The sequence below is a fragment of the Oryx dammah genome, unplaced genomic scaffold (assembly GCF_014754425.2).
Source record: "Oryx dammah isolate SB20612 unplaced genomic scaffold, SCBI_Odam_1.1 HiC_scaffold_11210, whole genome shotgun sequence".
NCBI lineage: Eukaryota > Metazoa > Chordata > Mammalia > Artiodactyla > Bovidae > Oryx > Oryx dammah.
In genome coordinates this window covers 7,815,234-7,841,512 of record NW_024080603.1, presented here as the reverse complement: position 1 = coordinate 7,841,512, position 26,279 = coordinate 7,815,234, and the positions used below count along the sequence as shown (strand labels likewise).

The following is a 26,279-nucleotide window of genomic DNA, read 5'->3' as shown; positions in this document are numbered from 1 at the left end:
GAAATGCTGGGAGCCAAGGGTGACAGAGAGCTGACCAGTTCAGGCAGGAGCCGACTATTCAGGTCACGAGAAAGGCTTGTCTTTTTCTAAGGACCAAGGGACGCCAACAAAGGATTTTACCAGGAGGGGGATTTACTCGTGAAAGATCATCCTGGCAGAGTAGTTGTGGGCAGAAAACCAGGCAAGGTACAGTGAGCTTCTTTCCACACAGTGGTAGAGATAAGGGTGCTAGGGTAGGGGCTTTGATGGATCATATTACTACGATCTTGAGAGTGTCAGACGGATTATTTTCATTTTTGTTAGTGTTAATTGTTTTTGTCTCTGGAGCAAATAGCAAAAGACATGAACAAACCCCAAGAGTCTGTCATGTGTGCCAATCCTATAAGACAGGTAAAGGGATTTTGGCATAACTAAATCACAGCCTCACAGATACACCGCTCATCTACAGGAGGATCTGGGAGCTGCTGGAGCGACATCAACGTGGTCTTGGTTTTTGTCTTCTAAGTCTGTTATGATTTTATGGCACACTAAAGTGTTAACATTTTTAGATGAAACCTATCATTCTTTTACAGTTTGCTACTCACTTCATGATTATAAAAATTCTATCCTCATTTTCTTACCTTTTAATATTTTTAATCGTTTTCATTTGGGGGACTTCCCTGGTGGTTCAGTGATTTAAGAATCTGCCTTCTAATGCACGGGATGTGAGTCTGACCCCTGGTCTGGGAACTAAGATCCCACATGCTGCAAGGCAACTAAGCCCGAGGGCCACAACTATTGGGCCTGCACAGTGCAACAGAAGATCCTGCACGGCACAGTGAGGGTCTCACGTGCCGCGACCAAGACACGACGCAGGCATGAGTAAATTGTTTTTTTGAAGTTTTCATTTTTGACATTAAATCTAATATATTTAGAGTTAAATTTTGATGTAAGAAGTGAGATAGGAATTCAATTAAAAAAATAAATATCCAGCTTATTGGCTAGGTGAGGCTTTAAAGGGTATAATAATTGAAATATGACCGAAAGCATTAATAGGAATTCAATTAAAAAAATAAATATCCAGCTTATTGGCTAGGCGAGGCTTTAAAGGATATAATAATTGAAATATGACCGAAAGCTTAATCTTAAAGCAAAAAAAAGATATTTTTGTCAAGAAGACAGAACTTCTTTCTACATATGTGTAGGAACACATGATATTCCCAAAGAATTCCCTAAATAGTAGACAAAGAACCCGAATGTACTATGTAAATATAATTTATTTTGCCCTAATTTACCCATCTGTAGAGTATTACCCAGTACAATAAAGTGGACCAGTAATATTAAAATGAAGCATATTTTTGTTTAAACGTGATAAATTTAAATATTAAGTATGAGACATTTTAAGCTTTAAATTTTAATGAACTAATAGAACCATGTTCTTTCTAAATAAATAATATCATTAAAAGTAACCTATAGACACTAAAAGAATACTTTATATCAACAGTAAGAAAATTTCCTTAAAATCAACTTAGTTGAAACTGCATTTTAAAAAATCATTCATTTAAAACATAAAATATTGCTTGAAAAAATGTGGAGAATACAGAACATTCCAAAGAAAAATACTGTCACATTAGAATGCATTCCAATCAAACTCTAATGGAGAACTGATGGCAGCACAAGATAATATTCTACATTAAAAAAAATTATCTTCCATAATTTTGCTAAAGATGATAACAGTAAATATGACCAGGGTATGTATTTACTTTTTAAATGGGCATTAGAATCATTTATTTCAATGCTCTGTTTATATAATCTTGAAATACAACTGAATATGAGAATATTAACTCTTTATGATTTAAAATAAAACACATAAAAATGTCTTAGAAAGAATGCCACAGAGAAAGAGCAAATCTATTCAATGCATGCAATAATAACTAGGTCAAATCACATATGGCCAAAATGCAGCTTAATATTTGTTTTTCAAAGAAACTCTACTCACATTAATCATTTTAGGGTAAAACAGAGACACATAATTTAGAGCTATAAAATATACTTGGAAATTTTGAAAGCATCATTGTTAAATATAATAAAGAAAAATGACATAGCAGTTTAGTACTGAATTCTTCTGGAGATACCCATTTAGGACTAAGGAAACAGATAAGATTTACAGATTGTTGTGAGAATCATCTCACTCAGTATTTCTTTTTAAATATTTAAATAGTTAACTAGAAAAAAAACTAATAAAATAATTTATTTACCTGACCGCTACCCGAGGTTGCCATGTTGATTTCTGCCACTCCTTGACCTTCATTCTGCCGTTCAGCTTCATGTGAGCCCGCTTCATGCTTGCTCTGAGATGACCTCTGTTAATATGGAGTTAACATCAGTACATACAAAAATGGTGCATGCTTTCTCAGCCCACAGCTTTCCTTCTTTCTTGCTTTAAAGCTCTGAATGCATATATAAACACAGGTTTACAAAAGCCTGGAACTGCACTTCATACTTCAGCACCTCCAGCAGGGCTGTCAGTTGACTATTTCGGTAAAAGGAAAGTGAAGTGTGTCCCTCGAGCACTAGAGCCGCACAAGACAAAAGATTTCCTGAGGCTCACAGAAACACCATCCTCCACCAGCTGTGCTCACATCTCCATCAGGGACATAACCCAACTAGAACAAACAGCTGTCTTCTCCGCAAGGTCACATGGTGCGGGTATTTCAGAGAGCTGCAAATATAACAGTTACTACCTAAGCTTATAAATACCTTCTATGTAAGTGTATTTATACACACATATATATTTTTATATACATCTGCTAATAAAAGTCACATGAAACCAACAGATAAGCTCTTAGATTCTAATACGAATAAAACCAAAACCTTTTCTAATGTAACCACCATCTGTTATGTAAAGTGAAAGGGCAAGATTATATCCAGTAAAAGCAGTCATTTCAAGACAAATTGTATCTAATACAAAGCAGTCACTTTGAAAAATATCACCACAGAATCAAAGAAATAAAATAATCTATCAATCATCTTTTATAGAAACAATTACCAGTGTGCCTCCTCTAGGAAAATTATAGGCAAAATTAAAAATCACACATTAAAAAGTGTAACATAATAATGGAAAACTATATTACAAAGTGGCTTCCACTGGAATTTCTTTAAACATAAAGCACTCCTAGACCATTTAAAATGTGACTTAAAAATAATTTACATATACTATTTCCATCAATAAACAAGTATAAGTTATACATAGGCAAAAGAGAGGTAGTCCCAATAATTCAGAAACAAGAAAACACAGTACCATGGGAAAGTGACACTATAAAATTCAACAAAATCATCTCAAGTCGAGAATACAATGTCACTGAAGAGAAAAAAATGAATCAACGAGCACTAAATCCACAAAGATTTGACACTAACATCACTGAAGATGTCAATATAAAAGCAATTACTGAATATGTGCCACGTTAGTTACTTGCAATCGGGCTGGAGAATACAGCAGACGAAACCAGACATTGTTCAATGCACTCTTCAAGATTTAGTCTAGTCAGGGATACTATCAAATATTGAAAGAAACAACAAAGTTAAAAACTTTGACAAGTACTCTGAGAAAAGGGTACAGGGTGCTTATAAAGATATATAACAGAGGGACATCAGACATTGTGGGAGTCCGGGGAAGCGCTCTCTTAGGAAGCGTTGTTTGGACTGAGGTCTAAAATATAAACAGGAGATCTAGGAAATGGGATATGGCAGAGGATGAAGGAAACAGAGACCATATGCAAAGATTTAGGGAAATAGAGACCATATGCCAAGGAGCTGGGATGGGAGGAACATGGTTTGCTCTAGGATATCAAAGAATTACAGTGTGAAGAGGAGAACAGAGAGATGGTTAAAAAAAGGAACTTACTGATTTTGTTGAATTTCAGTGTGATTATCAGATGGCACTCATGCCCCTACATAACCAACACTAGTGATACTACAGGAAAGAGGTGCATGTATTCTGATTGTTTAAACTCAAATTTTAAATGGTCCAAGTAGGCGGGAAACAGAAGAGGTCAACTTGCAGACTCTGTATTAACGTAAGTGGGAGAAGACGGTCCTTTATACCCAGGGAAGCACTGATGGAGATAAAAGCCGTGGAGACAGAGGGCATCTGAAGGACTGCATGACAGACTGGATACAGTGAGTGGAAGAAGAGGTCTGGCGTCACAGACTACTTTTCTCTTTCCTAGCTCACACAGCTGAACAATGCTGGTGCCACTCACAGAGACAGATAATACTAAAGGAGAATGAGGACTGGGAGGATGTGGGGGTCCCAAGGAGGACTTAGGAGGAGACCATCGTTAATTATGCTCTGGGTATGTTGGATTTAAAATGCCTTTAAGACAATTCACTTTAAGTGTACAACTCAATGACTCTGAATAAACTTACCAAGCATCACCACACTTCAGTTTTAGACCATATTCATCATTCTAAGAAGACCCTTCATGCTCATTTACAGGTAATCCCCATCCCCACTCACAGCTCCAAGTCACTATGACTCTACTTTGTAAACGTGTCTTTTCTGTGTATTTATTGTAGATGGAATACATGGACTTGCCAGTCTAGCTACTTTTACTCCGTGATGTTTTTGTGGCTCACCCCTATTATAGTGTGTGTCAACAATTTGCTCCTTTTAATTGCCAAATAGTATTACATTGTAATGGTATACATTTATTTATTGATTCATCAGTTGATACACTTTTGCATTTTTCTACTTTTGGGCTATGTGAGTAATACTGCCATGAATATTCAAATTAAAGTCTCTGCGTGGACAAATGTGCTCATTTCTCTTAAGACAGCTAGAAGTGGAACTGCTGGGTTATATGGTAACTGTACGTTTAATACTTCAGGTAACTGCCAGACTTCCCAGTGGCTGACCGTTCTACATTCCCATCAGCAACATATGACAGCTTCTATTGATCCACATCCTTGCCAATGCTGATTGTTTTCGTCATGACTACAGCCATCCTAGTGAGCATAGAGTGACAGAGCACTGTGGTTTTAACTTGACTTCCTTAATGACCAATGACGTTGGGCCTATTTTTCATGTGCTTATTAGCCATTCCTATGTGTTTTTCTGGTGAAATGTGTATTCAAATCTTTAGCCCATCTGTAAGTTGGGTTGTCTCTTTATTAATGAGTTATAAGAGTACTCTGCATGGGATTTTAAAAACTATTTCTCACTGGCTATTTTCTAGAGATTATTAAACCATGCCACAGTTTTCCTTATAGCTCCCATCTTTTGGGGCCCCTCTCCCCCAAATGTATACACTTGTCAGTAAATAACCTATTGGAAAGAATACAAAAGAAAGTGGTAGCACTGGTTGCCTCATGTACCCTCTTGGAACTTCTGAGATTTGAATCAAGTGCAATAGTTGTATCATCTGAGTTATATCCTGCATCTAGACCCTAAAGTAGAGTTATTAGCAGGTAGGGCAAAGATAGTGTTATAAGATGCTTCATGGTGGATAAATTATTTGGCAGACATCTTTTCTTCTCTATACTGATGGGAACTAATTTATGAGTATTTGATCCCCAGTTTTCTCCATTTTCTAGCTTCTCTTTCTGATAGTAATAGAGAAACATCAAAAAGAAAAATTAAAAAGTTTTCTTTCTTAAATAAGACATGACACCTTCTTTTAGTTTATATTCACTGAATAAATGTAACCACTTAAGGCTATGAAAAATATGGCCATTTTTATAACAAAAAGAAACAAGAACAGACTGTTACAGTGATAGACAGTTGGTCCCAAATCCAATGATATAAATGAAATCTTGAACAGATAAAAAACACAAACAAGCCCTCGACCTGCAATAAAACTATAATTGTGCTGACAACGAGGACTGTTATTAACAAACGACAACTTTTCTTAGGAATTTCTAGAGGCCAGAATGTTGGTAAAGTTTGGAAATGTACTGACAGGGGGTATATTATACCAGGCAAGTGATGACCAAAAGAAGCCCCGTGCAACAATACTAATAGCAAAGAAGGCCATTTCACACATAGAAAGGAGTCAGTCAAGCAGAAAAATAAATGTAAATACTGACTTAGAAATTAAAAAAAAAAAAAAAAGCCCTGCTGATGCAGCCAGACAGTAAAAATCATAATATAAGAAAGATGGTGAATGAAAACTAACTATAACTAAAGAAGCTAGAAAAACAAGAGCAAAAACTCAAAGCAGAAAAAATATATATAAAAAGAAAATATAAATGCAGTGCTGCTCAATAAAAAACAAAACTTGCCTCTCTAAAAACAGTTTTAAAAATAGAGTATATTATTTTTGATCTAGAAACACACACACACACACACACACACACACACACACACACACAGGTATACTACCCTGGAAACCCAACGGGGCCATAATAACCAGAATGCCACATACAGCAATGCCAATGACGTTCAAAAAGGAGTAAAGAGATAGTTTTGTTTTATTTTGGAAGGACAGAAACAGTCCTGAAGGGTTAACACTGCAAAAAGGACACATTCTGTATATTACAAATATTCGGTTCATATTGACTGAAAACATCCAGGTTAAACTACTTTTAACAATATGACTATTACACTGAACTTGACTACTTAGCAAATACACGTTTCTACATATTTCAAATTTCGATGTACTGAAGCCAAAGCTTCTAAGATAGTTAAAAAGCAAAGCATGGATGAAGAGAGTCTTAAAGACACTGTTTTCAAAAATCATACTTTTTAACATTAGAATTAGTTGTCTTCCCGGTGTATAAATGGGCCTGCACTAAGTTTCTGCCTCCAAACAGAACTATTCATTATCTGATCAGATTTTCCATGGGTGGAATGTGCTGGTGATGAGTGTTGTTGCTGTTGTTTAGTTGCTACGTCCTGTCCGACTCTTTTGCAACCCCATGGACAGCAGTCCACCAGGTTTCTCTTCCTATAGGATTTCCCGGGCAAGAATACTGGAGTGGGTTGCCATTTCCTGCTCCGGGGAATCTTCCCGACAGTGACAGAACCTGAGTCTCCTGTGTTGGCAGGCGGATTCTTTACCACCGAGCTACCTGGGAAACATGCCAAATTTGTTTCGCATACAGAAGTTTTCTCTCACTGTAAAAGCTGTACACTTACTATAAAACCATTACAAAACTGGCCAAACTAAGAAAACAAGGAGTTATTAACAATGGTTATCTGCCTTTTCATATTATTTCTGATACACTATGTTTATTTGTGCATACTAAAAAATGGGATCAAAGTGTACATACTATTTTATATATCATAAACATTTAAAAATATCAACAAGCACTTCATCATGTTTTTAGTAATTATATTTAGAATAAAGCACTAGATTGCTGTTTCATTCTTTGCATTCTCTTCTTTTTTCCTGTATGATCTGGAACGTGAGTCTCAATCTGGCTGCACATTAGAAACTTTGCATTGATGTATCCCCAAATACTTAGCCAATTTTTCCTAGCAACAATTCTGTATTGTTCAGTGTGGACTTTTATTCAACACTTTTTGCTCTTATTGTACAGAGACAGGTCTTCCTGTAGGTGACTTAAGAAGCAAATACTTTATTTTCTCTGAGCCTCCCACATGCTGTTTTTCCCTATCCAGCAAGAGCTCATTGAAGTTCCATGTAGGTTTTCCTTTTATTTGCCCATAAACAAGGTGAGAAGTGCCCAGATTCAGTGGCTATAAACAGACAGCTGAAGGGATGCTTTTTATATCCCACCCTTCTGTGTGGTGATCAAAACCAAATTTTAGCTGCAGAGCTGACAAACATGGTTTTAACCCCCCGTTTAATCCTCATATCCAGAAGCACCTACTGTAACCAATTCTGGAAACTTTCAGGACTCCACAGTGTAAAATGAGTTGCTTTGTGACCTACTAGTGCTCACTCCAGGGTCAACTCTCTACCATAATCTAGAAGAATGATTTATCTGCTTTACAGTTCTCCTAATTTTATTAATTGTCACCTTCCCTGGTATTTGTGCTTTTTCATTTTATCATTTTACTGTAATTTTAATGAAGTTTGTAAAGTAAGCATAAATAAATGTATATGATCAATTTTTACTATGGATTACAGAAGGAGATAGCTTATTTACAAACTCAGGAGCCAAATTATATGCAAACAGATAACTGAAGTAAGGTATCTATTTATGGCTCTTTAAGCTTTAATTGACTAAACATTATGAAGAAATCATAGTAGTACAGGTTTTTGAAATCTACTTAATTTAATGAAAAAGCTTATCAAATGTCTCAATTCTCTAGAACATCTATTTCAATGACACTGTGCTAACTGTACATATCTTCTCTTAGAATAACCACCTATCATTACATCTGTAAACAAAATAGACAATTTACTAACCTCTGCTTCTGTTGCTTGGGACTGTAAAAGCTGTCGTATACGAAGTATGTCCTTTTCTATTTGTTGAATTCTGGTTATTCTTCGCTAAAATAAAATAAGTAACCAAATTAGGTCTATTTTTATTAAAAACATTAGTTCTTAATATTAATTTAACATTAACCATTCTATGGTTACCATTTAAAAGTTTAGGATTATATAAAATCATTCTTTTTTTCTATACCAAATCATTCTTATGTGAAAATTAGATACATATATATATATACATATTCATATACTGAGGACATCAGTGGATGAGTTCAACTTTTTAACATATCTAACTTTATAAAACAGATCTCTAGATTTAGCAAAACTGTACAAATGCAAGTCATGTATCTACTTGGATCATAAAGAAAGGTGAGCGCTGAAGAATTGATGCTTCTGAACTGTGGTGTTGGAGAAGACTCTTGAGAGTCCCTTGGACTGCAAGGAGATCCAATCAGTCCATCCTAAAGGAAATCAGTCCTGAATATTCACTGGAAGGACTGATGCTGAAGCTGAAACTCCAATACTTTGGCCATCTGATGTGAAGAGCCAACTCACTGGAAAAGACCCTGATGCTGGGAAAGATTAAAGGCAGAAGGAGAAGGGGACGACAGAGGATAAGATATGGTTAGATGGTATCACGGATTTCAAGGGACATGAGTTTGAGCAAACTCAGGGAGACAGTGAAGGACAGGAAAGCCTGGCATGCTGCAGTTGAGAGTAGCAAAGAGTTGGACATGACTGAGCAACTGAACAACAAATGATACATAACAGTGTGAAATTGGTATTTAAAAGCTGTTCTCAAAAACTATTTCAAAAAGAAAATTATATCTGAATTTAAACTTTTATATTAATTCAGATGTCAGTACAGTAAAATGGGTTTATATAAAGTATGGCATCCTGTAAAGAGAAAGAGCGTCTGATTTTTTTTTAAGAAGCAATAGTATGTAAAAAATAATCTTCCCCAAACTTATTCCCGTCACAGGTCAGCAGTACCTTTCAGAGTTAGCTTTCCCAAATACTTACTGCAGCTAAACATTATTCCCAACACTAAAAATTACAATGATGGTAAGAGTTACTGCTTCCCCTATATACTGAGATCTTCAAGTGAACACAAAGCAGTAACTACAGATCAAACAATGTGGAATTGAAAAATGTGGGAAATGTTTTCAAGTATACATGTTTTAAAAATAAGTACTGCTGATATTATATCATCTTCTGCCATAATTCCATAGTTGACATTGTAACATTGGTATAAAAAACTATATTGTAAGGGTAATTGTTTCAATGAGGAAAAAGGGTCAGAAACTAGATGGAGTCATTTCCAAACTTTTTATGATTATGTACCCATCAATGAAAGATTTTTGAGCACGTATACTTCAATAGATAATTAAAGTATTATAACGAACAGCTTTAAGTATATACAGCTAAAAAACTTACATACAAACTTACCCTTTGATCAAACATAGTTCTGTTTAAATACAATGTCCTTATGATTTTGTTGCCATAGTAGGAATGATTATTGTTGCTGCTTCATTATGATAAACAAACATGGAAAAGCTCAAAAAATTTGTGCTCACCAAAAAACAAAACTTCCTCCCTCTGTCCCTCCTTTGTAACACTACAACTATGCTGATTCTCTATCACGATTCTGAAAATAGTGAACTTAAGGTAAATAATATTCTCTAATTAAGACATTTTACTATGTCCAACTTTCACCATGAAAATACGCTGAAGAAGAAGGACTTTTTTGGTAGCTCTCTAAAGATTCTGCAGAGATGAGTGATCACTTCTACATCAGATACTAAATACATCCTGGCATTACAGAAACAACCAAACTATCTACGCTTACTACTTTCATAATATTTCATTGTTTTCCTCTTTATATAACCAGCTCCCCCTCACCAATAAAGTCCCAAGTCAAAATTTTTAATATTTAGAGGATGAAAACAGGAAAATATATCTCACATTCCTCTTCACAGAACTATATTTCTGTATTGCTATTAGGTCACTAAACCCTGTAATCAACTCATCACCTTGATGACTGCTTCCACAATAACCTGTGTGCTTTTGTTACTCAACATAAAATGGAAGAAGCCAGTAGCATTTCTTTCCATTCTCTATATGACAATCTTGAATATTTATGAAATTTAATTAAATGCAAAATGCTTACTTGTTCAGGCATACAGAGATGGTATGACTTTTGAAAAAGTGATATAAAAATTATATAGTTTGATATATATATTGAAATTGCATTTAGAATCAAACTCCATACCCACCAGAGACAGAGGGCTCAAATGAACTTTATGTGCACCGGGACCAAGAGATCCCTCGGAGACTGAGAAAGAACTGTGTTTGGGTATCTCCTGTGAACATACGGGTCAGCAGTGACTTGCCACAGAGCCAGGGGCTCTGGGTGCAGCAGACCTGAGGGCTTATGGCATAAGCCCTCTTGGAGGAGGCCGCCATTAACCCCACCATAGAGCAGCCAGAACTTACACAGGACTGGGGAAACAAGACTCCTGGAGGAAACAAACAGAACCTTGTGTGCACCAGGACCCAGAAAAAAGAAGACTGACCCAGACTTGCCCGTGAGGGTCCAGGAGTCTCCAGTGGAGGCGTGGGACGGTGGTGGCCTGCTGCAGGGCTGGGGGACTGAGTGTAGCAGGGCCTGCACGGGATCTTTTGAAGGAGGTCACCATTAACTTCATTACCTCCACCATAGTTTGCTGCTAAGTCACTTCAGTCGTGTCCAACTCTGTGTGACCCCATAGACGGCAGCCCACCAGGCTCCCCCGTCCCTGGGATTCTCCAGGCAAGAACACTGGAGTGGGATGCCATTTCCTTCTCCAATGCATGAAAGTGAAAAGTGAAAGGGAAGTCGCTCAGTCGTGTCCCAACTCTTTGGAACCCCATGGACTGCAGCCCACCAGGCTCCTCCATCCATGGGATTTTCCAGGCAAGAGTACTGGAGCGGGTGCCATCACCTTTGGCCCCAGGTAAACAGCAGGGAGGGAACACAGCTCCACCCATCAACAGAAAATTGGATTAAAGATTTACTGATCCTGGCCCCGCCCCTCAGAACAAGACCCAGTTTCCCCCTCAGTCAGTCTCTCCCATTAGGAAGCTTCTATAAGCCTCTTATCCTTCTCCATCAGAGAGCAGATAGACCGAAAACCATAATCACAGAAAACTAACCAATCTGATCACATGAACCACAGCCTTGTCTAACTCAATTAAACTATGAGCCATGCCGTGTTGGGCCACCCAAGACGGACGGATCATGGTGTCGAGTTCCGAAAAAACATGGCCCACTGGAGAAGGGAATGACAAACCACTTCAGTATTCTTGCTTTGAGAACCCCACGAACAGTATGAAAATGCAAAAAGATAGAACACTGAAAGATGAACTCCCGGGGTTGGTAGGTGCCCACTATGCTACTGGAAATAACTCCAGAAAGACTGAAGAGATGGAGCCAAAGCAAAAACAACATCCAGTTGTGGATGTGACTGGTGATGGAAGTAAAGTCCAATGCTGTAAAGAGCAACACTGCATAGCAATGTTAGGTCCATGAATCAAGGCGAATTGGAAGTGGTCAAACAGGAGATGGCCAAGAGTGAACGTTGATGTTTTAGAAATCAGCAAACTAAAATGGACTGGAATGGGTGAATTTAGCTCAGATGACCATTATATCTACTACTGTGGGCAGAAATCCCTTAGAAGAAATGGAATAGCCATCACAGTCAACAAAAGAGTCCGAAAGAGTACTTGATGCAGTCTCAAAAATGACAGAATAATCTCTGTTTGTTTCCAAGGCAAACCATTCAATATCACAGTAATCCAAGTCTATGCTCTGACCAGTAATGCTGAAGAAGCTGAAGTTGAATGGTTCTATGAAGACCTACAAGACCTTCTAGAACTAACACCCAAAAAAGATGTCCTTTTTATTAGAGCAGACTGGAATGCAAGAGTAAGAAGTCAAGAAACACCTGAAGTAACAGGCAAATTTGGCCTTGGAGTACAGAATGAAGCAGGGCAAAGGCTAATAGAGTTTTTCCAAGAGAATGCACTGGTCATAGCAAACACCCTCTTCCAACAAGACAAGAGAAGACTCTACATATGGTCAACACCAATATCAGACTGATTATATTCTTTGCATCCAAAGAAGGAGAAGCTCTATACAGTCAGCAAAAGCAAGACCAGGAGCTGACTGTGGCTCAGATAATGAACTCCTAATGCCAAATTCAGACTTAAACTGAAGAAAGTAAGGAAAAACCACTAGACCAATCAGATATGACCTAAATCATATCCCTTATGATTATACAGTAGAAGTGATATATAGATTCAAGGGATTAGATCTGATAGAGTGCCTGAAGAACTATGGATGCATGTTCCTGACACTGTACAGCAAAGAGGGATCAAGACTATCCCCCCAAAAAAGAAGTGCAAAAAGGCAAAGTGGTTGTCTCAGGAGGCTTTACAAATAGCTGTGGAAAGAAGAGAAGTGAAAGGCAAAGGAGAAAAGGAAAGATATACCCATTTGAATGCAGAGTTCCAATGAATAGCAAGGAGAGATAAGAAAGCAATTCTCAGTGATCAGTGCAAAGAAATAGAGGAAAAGAACAGAAAGGGAAGGACTAGAGATCTCTTCAAGAAAATTAGAGATACCACGGGAACATTTCAGGCAAAGATGGGCAAAATAAAGGACAGAAATGGTATGGACCTAACAGAAGCAGAAGATATTAAGAAGAGGTGGCAAAAACACACAGAAGAATTGTACAAAAAGATCTTCATGACCCAGATAATCATGATGATATGATCACTTACCTAGAGCCAGACATCCTGGAATGCGAAGTCAAGTGCGCCTTAGGAGGCATCACTGCGAACAAAGCTAGTGGAGGTAATGGAATTCCAGTTGAGCTATTTCAAATCCTAAAAGATGATGCTGTGCAAGCATTGCACTCAAAATGCCAGTAAATTTGGAAAACTCAGCAGTGGGCACAGGACTGGAAAAGTTCCCTTTTCATTGCAATCCCAAAGAAAGGCAGTGCTGAAGAATGCTCAAACTACTGCACAACTGCACTCATCTCACATGCTAGTAAAGTGATGCTCAAAATTCTCCAAGCCAGACTTCAACAGTATGTGAACTGTGAACTTCCAGATGTTCAAGCTAGTTTTAGACAAGGCAGAGGAACCAGATATCAAACTGCCAACACCCGTTGACTCATTGAAAAAGCAAGAGCATTCCAGAAAATCATCTGATTCTGTTTTATTGTCTATGCCAAAGCCTTTGACTGTGTGGATCACAACAAATTATAAAAAATTCTGAAAGAGATACCAGACCACCTGATCTGCCTCTTGAGAAATCTGTATGCAGGTCAGGAAGCAACAGTTAGAACTGGACATGGAACAACAGACTGGGAAAGGAGTACGTCTAGGCTGTATCTTGTCACCCTGTTTATTTAACTTATATGCAGAGTACCTCATGAGAAACGCTGGGCTGGAGGAAGCACAAGCTGGAATCAAGATTGCTGGGAGAAAGATCAATAACCTCAGATATGCAGATGACACTACCCTTATGGCAGGAAGCGAAGAACTAAAGAGCCTGTCAATGAAAGTGAAAGAGGAGAGTGAAAAAGTTGGCTTAAAACTCAATATTCGGAAAATTAAGATCATGGCATCTGGTCCCATCACTTCATGGCAAATAGATGGGAAACAGTGGAAACAGTGACAGACCTTATTTTGGGGGGTTCCAAAATCACTGTAGATGGTGACTGCAGCCATGAAATAAAAGACGCTTGCTCCTTGGAAGAAAATTTCTGACCCACTTAGATAGCATATTAAAAAGCAGAGATATCACTTTGCCAACAAAGGTCTGTCTAGTCAGAGCTATTGTTTTTCCAGTAGTCATGTATGGATGTGAGAGTGGACTATAAACAAAGCTGAGTGCTGAAGCATAGATACTTTTGAATGGTGGTGTTGGAGAAGACTCTTGAGAGTCCCTTGGACTGCAAGGAGATCTAACCAGTCTATCCTAAAGGAAATCAGTCCTGAATATTCATTGGAAGGACTGATGTTGAAGCTGAAACTCCAATCCTTTGGCCACCTGATGCAAAGAACTGACTTACTGGAAAAGTTTTATGAAGAATATGGGCAACAGAGGATGAGACGTTTGGATAGTATCACAGACTCATTGGACATGAACTTGAGCAAATTCTGAGAGCAAGTGAAGGACAGGGAAGCCGGGTGTGCTGTAGACCATGATATTGCAAAGAGTTGAACATGACTTAACAACTGAACAACAAGAGTTTTATGAAGAATATTATAAAACTTTTCTGAAGGGCATAAAATAAGACCCAAATGAATGGAGAGATATAAAACTAAATGGCAACCCACTCCAGTACTCTTGCCTGGAAAATCCCATGGACGGAGGAGCCTGGTAGGCTGTAGTCCATGGGGTCATGAAGAGTCGGACACTTACTGAGTGACTTCACTTTCACTTTTCACTTTCATGCATTGGAGAAGGAAATGGCAACCCACTCCAGTGTTCTTGCCTGAAGAATTCCGGGGATGGTGGAGCCTGGTGGGCTGCCATCTGTAGGGTCGCACAGAGTCGAATTCAACTGAAGTGACTTAGCAGCAGCAGCAGTATCTAATATTTACTTGGAATTTGCGAAATTCCAAGGGTTTTATGCATATTAACTCATTTAATCCTCACATTTTTTACAGGGAATCATTTTCTACATTTTACCAATGAGAAAACTGAGGCAGAGTTTAAACAAAATCACTGTGCTGATAAGTGACAGGTAGGGAATTAAAATCCAGAGTCCAACCTGTCAACCAAGGTCCAATCTTCACACTGTAAAGATATACATTCTCCTTAAATTAATTTATAAATTCAATGTAATTCTAATCAAAAGTAAGGTTCTTCCTTGAATAAAATAAGCTGATACTAGATTTCAAATAAAAGAGTAACAAAACAGATGATAAACCCATTTTTACAAATGTAAATACGTAGGACTCATACTACAAGACTTAAAATTAATAAAATTATAGCAAATAAAACAAGTGTGGTATCGAGAGAAGCTAAAACAGACTAATGGAACAGAGTTCACAAATATTCGGCAAATACAACATCTCATATGCCAAAAACAGCATTACTAATCCATGGGGAAACAGAGGCACATCCAATAAATGATAACGGAAAATTTAGTTAACAACATAAATATATATCTATCTGTGCGTATCTGTATGTGTGTATATATCACTAGCGAAAGTGAAGTTGCTCAGTCGTGTCCAACTCTTTGCGACCCCATGGACTATAGCCTACCAGGCTCCTCTGTCCATGGGATTTTCCAGGCAATAGTACTGGCGTGGATTGCCATTTCCTTCTCCAGGGGATCTTCCCGACCCAGGGATTGAACCCGGGTCTCCCTCATTGTAGACAGATGCTTAACCGTCTGAGCAAATTATACTGCATATAATATAAACTAAATATATACAGACATATAAAAATCATATGCACGAGTGTATATTTAGATATATAAAAAATTAGATTCCTACCTCTTAAAAGTAAAAAATGATGCTGTGTAAGTGCTGCACTCAATATGCCAGCAAATTTGGAAAACTCAGCAGTGGCCACAGGACTGGAAAAGTTCCCTTTTCATTGCAATCCCAAAAGAAAGATAATGCCAAAGAATGCTCAAACTACCGCACAATTGCACTCATCTCACATGCTAGTAAAGTAATGCTCAAAATTCTCCAAGCCAGGCTTCAGCAGTATGTGAACCGTGAACTTCCAAATGTTCAAGCTAGTTTTAGAAAAGGCAGAGGAACCAGAGACCAAATTGCCAACATCCACTGGATCAATGAAAAAGCAATAGAGTTCCAGAAAAACATCTATTTCTGCTTTACTGACTATGCCAAAACCTTTGACTGTGAGGATCACAATAAACTGTGGGAAATTCTTAAAGAGATGGGAATATCAGACCACTTGACCTGTCTCTTGAGAAACCTGTATGCAGGTCGTGAACCAACAGTTATCACTGGACATGGAAGAACAGACTGGTTCCAAATTGGGGAAGGAGTATGTCAAGGCTGTATCTTGTCTCTGTGTTTATTTAACATATATGCAGAGTACATTATAAGAAACACTGGGCTGGATGAAAACAAGCTGCAATCAAGATTGCTGGGAAAAATACCAATAACCTCAGATATGCAGATGATACCACCCTTATGGCAGAAAGTAAGGAAGAACTAAAGAGCCTCTTGATGAAAGTGAAAGAGGAGAGTGAAAAAGTTGGCTTAAAGCTCAACAATCAGAAAATTAAGATCATGGCATCTGGTCCCATCACTTCATGGGAAATAGATGGGGAAACAGTAGAAACAGTAGCTGACTTTATTTTCTTGGGCTCCAACATCACACTGCAGATGGTGACTGCAGCCATGAAATTAAAAGACGATTACTCCTTAGAAGGAAAGTTATGACCAACCTAGACAGCATATGTAAAGCAGAGACATCACTTTGCCAACAAAGGTCCGTCTAGTCAAGGCTATGGTTTTTCCAGTGGTCATGTATGGATGTGAGAGCTGGACCATATTCTTTACAGCTTTCTTAGCTGAGCGCCAAAGAATTGATGCTTTTGAACTGTGGTGTTGGAGAAGACTCTTGAGAGTCGCTTGGACTGCAAGGAGATCCAACCAGTCCAAGCTAAAGGAGATCAGTCCTGGGTGTTCACTGGAAGGACTGATGCTGAAGCTCCAATACTTTGGCCACCTGATGTGAAGAAATGACTCATTTCAAAAGACCCTGATGCTGGGAAAGATTGAGGGTGGGAGAAGGGGATGACAGAGGATGAGATGGTTGGATGGCATCACCAACTCAATGAACATGAGTTTGGGTAAACTCTGGGAGTTGGTGATGGACAGGGAGGCCTGGTATGCTGCAGTTCATGGGGTTGCCAAGAGTCAGACACAACTGAGTCACTGAACTGACTGACCTCTAAAACATATATAATAGTAAATTTGAGATAAATTAAAGATCTAATTGAGAAATAAAACATTAGATTTACTAGAGAAAAATACGAGGGTATATTTAAAGATAGGAAAAGATGTAAAAATAGGTCGAAGAAAGCACAAATATGACAATATAATTAATTTAGCATTACAATAAGAACTAATTTTTTGTTATCATTAAGTTAAGTAGGTAACAGATTTGGCAGGGAAGGGTTGTGAAATACATCATGTATTGGGTATTAAGCGTATATTAAAATATCTCTTAAGTATATATGAATAAGACATCTAATAGTATGAAAAAAACAGCAAAAAGAAAATCTAAAAGCCTAATACATACATGAAAAGATATTCAACTTCAGTTACTCATTAAAGTATAAACTAAATGACAAGATAATTGTTTCATATGCCCATTGACTGTTAATTATAAAGTTTGACTCAATTTCTGAAGGGGGAAAAAAAAAAAACACAGTCAAAGGAAACAGAATTCTCATATACTCCTGGGAGGAATGTAAACTGATAAAATCATTTTGAGTGCAATCTGGCAAACACTATTCAGAACACTCCTACCTTAGGGCCAGCAATTATACTTTCAGGTATGTATGCTAGAGCAGAGGTCAGCAAGCTAAAGCTTGCCAGTCATCTGTGTCTATGAATCAAGTTTTATCGAAACACAGCAATGCTCATTTGCTCATATACTGCTGTCTATGGTTGCTTTCTTGCTACAAAGGCAGAGCTGAGTAGTTGCAACAGACCACATGGTCCACAAAGGCTAAAATACTGACTATACAGCCCTCTAAGAAAAAGACTCGACCTAGAAAAACTTTTGTGCACATTTATAGGATATGGATAAGTATGTTTATCAGAGTTGTTTTAACAGTGAGAAATTATAAACAACCTAAGTATCTGTGAACCAGAAAACAGGTAAAGCTACACAGAACTATGTCATGAATGTATTTACAAAACATTACAGCAGAACAGAAGTATAAGTAACCTTCACCCTACCAATCCCCAACTCCCATAAAAAGCTCTTATGAACAACTCGATGTACATTTATCCAACCTCTTCTTACACGCAAAGAGGAGAGTAGGGAGCACCATACTAGGTGCCCAAATTTGTGCTGAACAAATAAAGAAACAAATAAATAAATAACCAAACTGTTAACGGAGATAGCTAGAGACCAATTCAAACAGGCACGGGCAAGAGTGGAGTTTGTTTCAATTTCCCCTGAACTGTTCAACGGTCATTTGCACGGGTTTTATTGGTCATCTGCATTTTCTTTTCAATAAATTGAATGATTACATCCTCTGCTCGTATAAAAAGAGTTGTCTTTTTCTTAATAGTTTGTAGAATTCTTACAGTACAGGGATATTAAACCTTTCTCCCTTGATGTGCTCCCTTTTTCCTGCAGGATGAATGCTTTTAAAATTTTACAAAGTAAATCCTGTGCCCTCCTATTGCTTTTGAGTTTCCAATCTTAATTAAGATCTCTCTTGTGCTATATTTTCTTCTATTGACTTTATTTTTTACATTTAGATGTGTAACTCACCTGTAACTGTTCATGTACAAGATGTGAGGTAGGGATCTACTTTAATTTCTGTACTACCAGACAGGGCTTCCCTGGTGGCTCAGTGGTAAAGAACCCGCCCGCCAAAGCAGGAGATGTGGGTTCCATCCCTGGGTCAGGAAGATCCCCTGGAGAAGGAAATGGCAACCACTCCAGTATTCTTGCCTGAGAAATCCCATGGACAGAGAAGCCTGATGGCCTACAGTTCATGGGGTCACAAAAGAGTCGGACATGACTTAGTGACTAAAAGACAACTACCACCAAAAAGGTTCCTAGTTATTATCCATGTGTTCACTGAGTTATTTACCACTCCCCACCCCATACCCGCACCAAACCTGCAACTTGTATCATTAAAAGATTCCAGATTCCCTTCCTCTTTTTCTAGTCTCTATTCTGTTCTATTTGCCTACGTCTATTCCTGTGCTATTAATATCATACTGTGATTACTGAAACACCTGTACAGTAAATTTTACCAAATGGTAAGGTAAATCCTCACTCATTATAATTTAGTTAAATACTTTTGGAAATTCTTACTTTACAAACTTAAGAATAATTTTTCTGGGCTCTAAAAAAACTAAGATTATGACTGGAATCATATTATATTTCTCTATCAACTTTTTAAAGAAAGACATTATTAGGATATTAAAATCTTCTCACCTAGGAATCTTATTTATTTTTAGCAACAGAGACATCAACAGTTTAATGGAAGGGAGATCTTACCCACCTGAAACAAGGTCCTGGAGTGATACCCTACCATGTGCGATGGATGGCAGGCAGGACACGCAGGCCTCCCTCTCGGGTGGAAGGGGAGATTGCCAGTTATAGAGTGAGGTCAGGTTGGCTCATTAGTTACGAGGGAAACCAGCAGAGGGGGAAAGCCCTTCACTGCCCCAGTGATAAGCACAGTCAATAGCTGGGGCCAGGGGCAAGTGTGTGGGAAGGTGAGTCTGGTATGCAGGGTGCAGGGGAAGCAGGCCCTCAGAGGATGTACAGACAGCAAGAGAACAGCCAGCCTGCGTGGCCTGACTACTCACTTCACGCCTCCATTCCCTGCAGGACCCTTACCATCTTAGTTGGCCTCTCTTTTGTGATATCCCTGGCATCGCTGCAACCAGGTAACACAAACACAACGCAGACAGCCATACAGGCTTCTCTACTTTCAAGGCTGCATAGTGTGTCCTTTAGCAATTTTATATTTTTCTTCATGTGGGTCTGTTTGGTATTTTAAAGTTTCCTGTCATTATGAAGAGATCCTTCTATCCAATTGCCATTTCCAAATGTTAGCCATTGCTAATAGAGAAACACTAATTTATCTTAACTCCAGCCACCTTACTGAGTTCTCTCATTAGCTAAAATACTTTCTGGCTCTTCACCATGGCTTTTCTAGGTAGACAACTATATAATTCACAAATGACAATTATTTGGTCTCTTCCCTTCTAGTTGGAAAATAGTGCAGTAAACAACTTGTTTTCTTTCTACCTGAATTAGTGGAACCTCCAAACAAAGTAACAGTGACGACGGCAAGCAGCAAACCATGTTAATGACTGCAATGGTAATAATCTAATTATTTCTCTATTTTTCTCAATCTAATATAATGTTGGCTTCTGTTTCTGGTACATAATTATTTCTTAAAAAACTTTTACTCTATTTTTATTTTACTTGGAATTTTTATCCATCTTTTTTGCTTGCAAAGGAGGTACCACATTTTTTTCTCATGGCCTCAGGCCTTCTTGGAATTCACTTCCATGTTCATTAGCTGGCCATTCTAGTCTTACATGTTGAGTCACTCAAGCAGAGTTACAAGGGAAAGAATTACTATGGACAATTATTTTCATTATTCCCATTACCTAATTATTAATATTTGTAACAGCTGCATACTACTAATTTAATAACTACCCAAATGATGGACACTGAAATTGTCTCTCTCTGTAAGTGTCTTACAAATAGTGTTGCAATGAATATCATAAAATCTATACTTATATTCTTTCTGCTTTAAGTAGACATTCCTGGAGGACGTATTCTGAGAGTCTTACAGAATTACTAGGTCAGAGGGTACAAACATTTTAACTTTGACAGGAAGTGCTACAGAGTCCTTCAGGATTGTACCAGTTTATTCTTACAACAGGCAGACGACAACGCTTCGTATTACAATCTCTCACAATCTCACCAGTATTACATAACACTAAACTTTAAAGCTTTTGCCGGTCTGATAGGCAGAAAATTAACCAACCAAACAATAAACCACCACCACTAACAAAAAACAACATTATTTTATGTTACTTTTCCCTAATGACTAGTGATGTTTAAGCATCTTTTCACAATTATTTATTAACCACTTGTACTTTTGTGATGGGACTACTCTACCTTTTGATTATTTTCCTCTTTGGTTGTCTTGTTTTCAATTGATTTGTAGGTGCTCCTTGTATATTACGGATATTAACTCCTCATATGTACTACAAATACTTCCATTTTTGCTTTGTGTACAATATTTCTTTAACCCTAACCTTAATATATTTCCAGAATAAATGAATGTTTGTTGTATTTATAAAATATGGACTAAAAATTCCTTAAAATATTAACTAGCAAAAGAAGAACACTATATTGCAGAACAAAATTAAAATGAATACATCTGCACATATCTGGAGAAAATGGCCAAGAAAGAACTCAAGTTAATCTGTTCTACAGTAAGCTGTCTGGAATATACTTATTTAGATTTATATATTAATACAGAAATTTTCATATCTACATCTCATTTCTTAAGTACCTCTAAAACAAACCCCTGGTAGCTCAGAGGTTAAAGCGTCTGCCTGCAATGCAGATCTCTGGGTTGGGAAGATCCCCTGGAGAAGGAAATGGCAACCCACTCCAGTATTCTTTCCTGGAGAATCCCATGGACAGAGGAGCCTGGTGGGCTACAGTCCAAGGGGTCGCAGAGTTGGACACGACTGAGCAACTTCACTTCACTTCACTTCTAAAACAAACACATTAACAGATATAGAAAAACATGCATACAGTATTCCATAAGTTCACATTCTAAAAACGTAAATTCCACTGGAGAAGGGAATGGCAAACCACTTCAGTATTCTTGCCTTGAGAACCCCATGAACAGTATGAAAAGGCAAAATGATAGGATACTGAAAGAGGAACTCCCCAGGTCAGCAGGTGCCCAATATGCTACTGGAGGTCAGTGGAGAAATAACTCCAGAAAGAATGAAGGGATGGAGCCAAAGCAAAAACAATATCCAGTTGTGGATGTGACTGGTGATAGAAGTAAGGTCCGATGCTGTAAAGAGCAATATTGCATAGGAACCTGGAATGTCAGGTCCATGAATCAAGGCAAATTAGAAGTGGTCAAACAGGAGATGGCAAGAGTGAACATTGATATTCTAGGAATCAGCGAACTAAAATGGACTGGAATGGGTGAATTTAACTTAGATGACCATTATAACTACTACTGAGGGCAGGAATCCCTCAGAAGAAATGGAGTAGCCATCATGGTCAACAAAAGAGCCCGAAACGCAGTACTTGGATGCAATCTCAAAAACGACAGAATGATCTCTGTTCGTCTCCAAGGCAAACCATTCAATTTCACAGTTATCCAAGTCTACGCCCCAACCAGTAGTGCTGAAGAAGCTGAAGTTGAACAGCTCTATGAAGACCTACAAGACCTTTTAGAACTAACACCCCAAAAAGATGTCCTTTTCATTATAGGGGACTGGAATGCAAAAGTAGGAAGTCAAGAAACACCTGGAGTAACAGGCAAATTTGGCCTTGGAATGCGGAATGAAGCAGGGCAAAGACTAATAGAATTTTGCCAAGAAAATGCACTGGTCGTACCAAACACCCTCTTCCAACAACACAAGAGAAGACTCTACACATGGACGGCACCAGATGGTCAACACCGAAATCAGATTGATTATATTCTTTGCAGCCAAAGATGGAGAAGCTCTATACAGTCAACAAAAACAAGACCAGGAGCTGACTGTGGCTCAGATCATGAACTCCTTATTACCAAATTCAGACTCAAATTGAAGAAAGTAGGGAAAACCGCTAGACCATTGAGGTATGACCTAAATCAAATCCCTTATGATTATACAGTGGAAGTGAGAAATAGATTTATGGGACGAGATCTGATAGACAGAGTGCCTGATGAACTATGGACTGAGGTCCGTGACATTGTACAGGAGACAGGGATCAAGACCATCCCCATGGAAAAGAAATGCAAAAAAGCAAAATGGCTGTCTGGGGAGGCCTTACAAATAGCTGTGAAAAGAAGAGAGGTGAAAAGCAAAGGAGAAAAGGAAAGATATACCCATTTGAATGCAGAGTTCCAAAGAATAGCAAGAGAAGATAAGAAAGCCTTCTTCAGCGATCAATGCAAAGAAATAGAAGAAAACAACAGAATGGGAAAGACTAGAGATCTCTTCAAGAAAATTAGAGATACCAAGGGAACATTTCATGCAAAGATGGGCACAAAAAAGGACAGAAATGGTCTGGACCTAACAGAAGCAGAAGATATTAAGAAGAGGTCGCAAGAATACAGAGAAGAACCATACAAAAAAGGTCTTCACGACCCAGATAATCATGATAATGTGATCACTAATCTAGAGCGAGACATCCCGGAGTGAGAAGTCAAGTGGGCCTTAGAAAACATCACTATGAACAAAGCTAGTGGAGGTGATGCAATTCCAGTTGAGCTATTTCAAATCCTGAAAGATGATGCTGTGAAAGTGCTGCACTCAATATGCCAGCAAATTTGGAAAACTCAGCAGTGGCCACAGGACTGGAAAAGGTCAGTTTTCATTCCAATCCCAAAGAAAGGCAATGCCAAGGAACGCTCAAACTATTGCACAATTGCACTCATCTCACACGTGAGTAAAGTAATGCTCAACATTCTCCAAGCCAGGCTTCAGCAATACATGAACCGTGAACTCCCTGATGTTCAAGCTGGTTTTAGAAAAGCAGAGGAACCAGAGATCAAATTGCCAACATCCGCTGGATCACGGAAAAAGCAAGAGTTCCAGAAAAACATCTATTTCTGCTTTATTGACTATGCCAAAGCCTTTGACTGTGTGGATCACAATAAACTGTGGAAAATTTTGAAAGAGATGGGAATACCAGACCACCTGACCTGCCTCTTGAGAAATCTGTATGCAGGTCAGGAAGCAACAGTTAGAACTGGACATGGAACAACAGACTGGTTCCAAATAGGAAAAGGAGTCCTTCAAGGCTGTATATTGTCACCCTGCTTATTTAACTTCTATGCAGAGTACATCATGAGAAATGCTGGACTGGAAGAAACACAAGCTGGAATCAAGATTGCCGGGAGAAATATCAATAACCTCAGATATGCAGATGACACCACCCTTATGGCAGAAAGTGAAGAGGAACCAAAAAGCCTCTTGATGAAAGTGAAAGAGGAGAGTGAAAAAGTTGGCTTAAAGCTCAACATTCAGAAAACGAAGATCATGGCATCTGGTCCCATCACTTCATGGGAAATAGATGGGGAAACAGTGGAAACAATGTCAGACTTTATTTTTTTGGGTTCCAAAATCACTGTAGATGGTGACTGCAGCCATGAAATTAAAAGATGCTTACTCCTTGGAAGAAAAGTTATGAGCAACCTAGACAGCATATTCAAAAGCGGAGACATTACCTTGCCGACTAAGGTCCATCTAGTCAAGGCTATGGTTTTTCCTGTGGTCATGTATGGATGTTGAGAGTTGGACTGTGAGGAAGGCTGAGCACCGAAGAATTGATGCTTTTGAACTGTGGTGTTGGAGAAGACTCTTGAGAGTCCCTTGGACTGCAAGGAAATCCAACCAGTCCATTCTGAAGGAGATCAGCCCGGGGATTTCTTTGGAGGGAATGATGCTAAAGCTGAAACTCCAGTACTTTGGCCACCTCATGCGAAGAGTTGACTCACTGGAAAAGACTTTGATGCTGGGAGGGATTGGGGGCAGGAGAAGGGGACGACAGAGGATAAGATGGCTGGATGGCATCACTGGACGTGAGTCTGAGTGAACTCTGGGAGTTGGTGATGGACAGGGAGGCCTGGCGTGCTGCGACTCATGGGGTCACAAAGAGTCGGACACGACTGAGCCACTGAACTGAACTGAACTGAACTGAAATTCATATAAACCAGAGTAAAATTTCTCAGTTTTTTTTTTATCAACAAACAAACAAAATCTGCCTGGTATTTTAAAATAATTTCATGAAAACACCAACTGTTATAAATACTAAATCTGTATTAACTGTATCATATAAAGTATTTTTGGAAATTCATTATATATTCTTGATTCCATGCCACTTATATGGTGATAAATACCTTCTCCCAATACGTAACTTATCTTTTCACCTTTCTTTTTCTTTCAGCTGTGCCACTTGGCTTGTGGGGTCTTAGTTCTCTGACCACAGCTGGAACTCAGGGCCTGGCAGTATGAGCACTGAGTCCAGACCGATGGACAGACAGGAAATTCCCAAACATGTTTTTTCCCCTTTTCATTTTCTTTAAGGTGCCTAATAAAGATAAACTCTTAATTTTAAAGTAGTAAAACTTTACCAATCTTTACAATTAGTCTACTGTCTTAAGAAATCCTTTCTTATCCCAATATTCTTTCTTTACGTAGTTGAGGGTAGAAACTCGGGAATGTTCTCCATCCAATTTGTTTCTCTTCCCAATGTTCTCTTTATATGTTTCTCTCCTTAAATGAGACTTACCTTTTTTAATATTCTGGGTTTCATTATATAAACACAGAAGTAAAAATCTCAAAGGATAACTAAAGTTAGCTAGCAACTAATAAGATGACCAGAATCGAATTCTTTTTCCCTCTTATAATTCCAAGACATAGTAGAACACTATCAGAGAACTGAAATATGAGGGCAGAATTATGTGAATACTGGTTATGCTTCCCAGCAGCCATAGTAAGTTATTCTTATTTTGAACTAGTACCAAAGTAAAGACAGACTTTAAAATATCTTTAATAATAAAACTTAACCAAAGTTAACAGAGCTGTAATTCACTAGATTCTTCATAGAAATCTAGCTATTACTGTTTCATAGTTTAATAATAAATGTTACCTGTGCTCGTTTTTCCATATCCTGGCAAGTACCTAGTTGTTCTTCCATTGCAACTCTGATTTGCCTTGCCTCATATTCCAACTGCCTTCTGGTCATATCTGTTTGTAAGGAAAACTAAAACCACAAATAAAATGGAAATGTTAATATCTTGTGTTTATCAGTAAAAATAAAAAAGCATATAAGTATCAATAAAGAAAATGAATAAACAGATACATAAGTTATTATATATGAGAAAATTATTT

General features: G+C 38.2%; 1 protein-coding gene across 4 annotated transcripts in view; it reads right to left on the bottom strand.

Annotated features, from left to right (window-relative positions):
* LOC120861004 (adenomatous polyposis coli protein) overlaps nt 1-26,279 on the bottom strand; it is a 131,489-nt gene that overhangs the window by 34,450 nt on the left and 70,760 nt on the right. For all 4 annotated transcript variants that reach the window (XM_040236709.1, XM_040236711.1, XM_040236710.1 and 1 more), the window contains 3 exons: nt 26,038-26,151; nt 8,358-8,441; nt 2,238-2,342 (listed from right to left, as the gene is read on the bottom strand). In XM_040236709.1, coding sequence (XP_040092643.1) covers nt 2,238-2,342; nt 8,358-8,441; nt 26,038-26,151 — 303 coding nt within the window. The remainder of the gene's footprint in view (nt 1-2,237; nt 2,343-8,357; nt 8,442-26,037; nt 26,152-26,279) is intronic.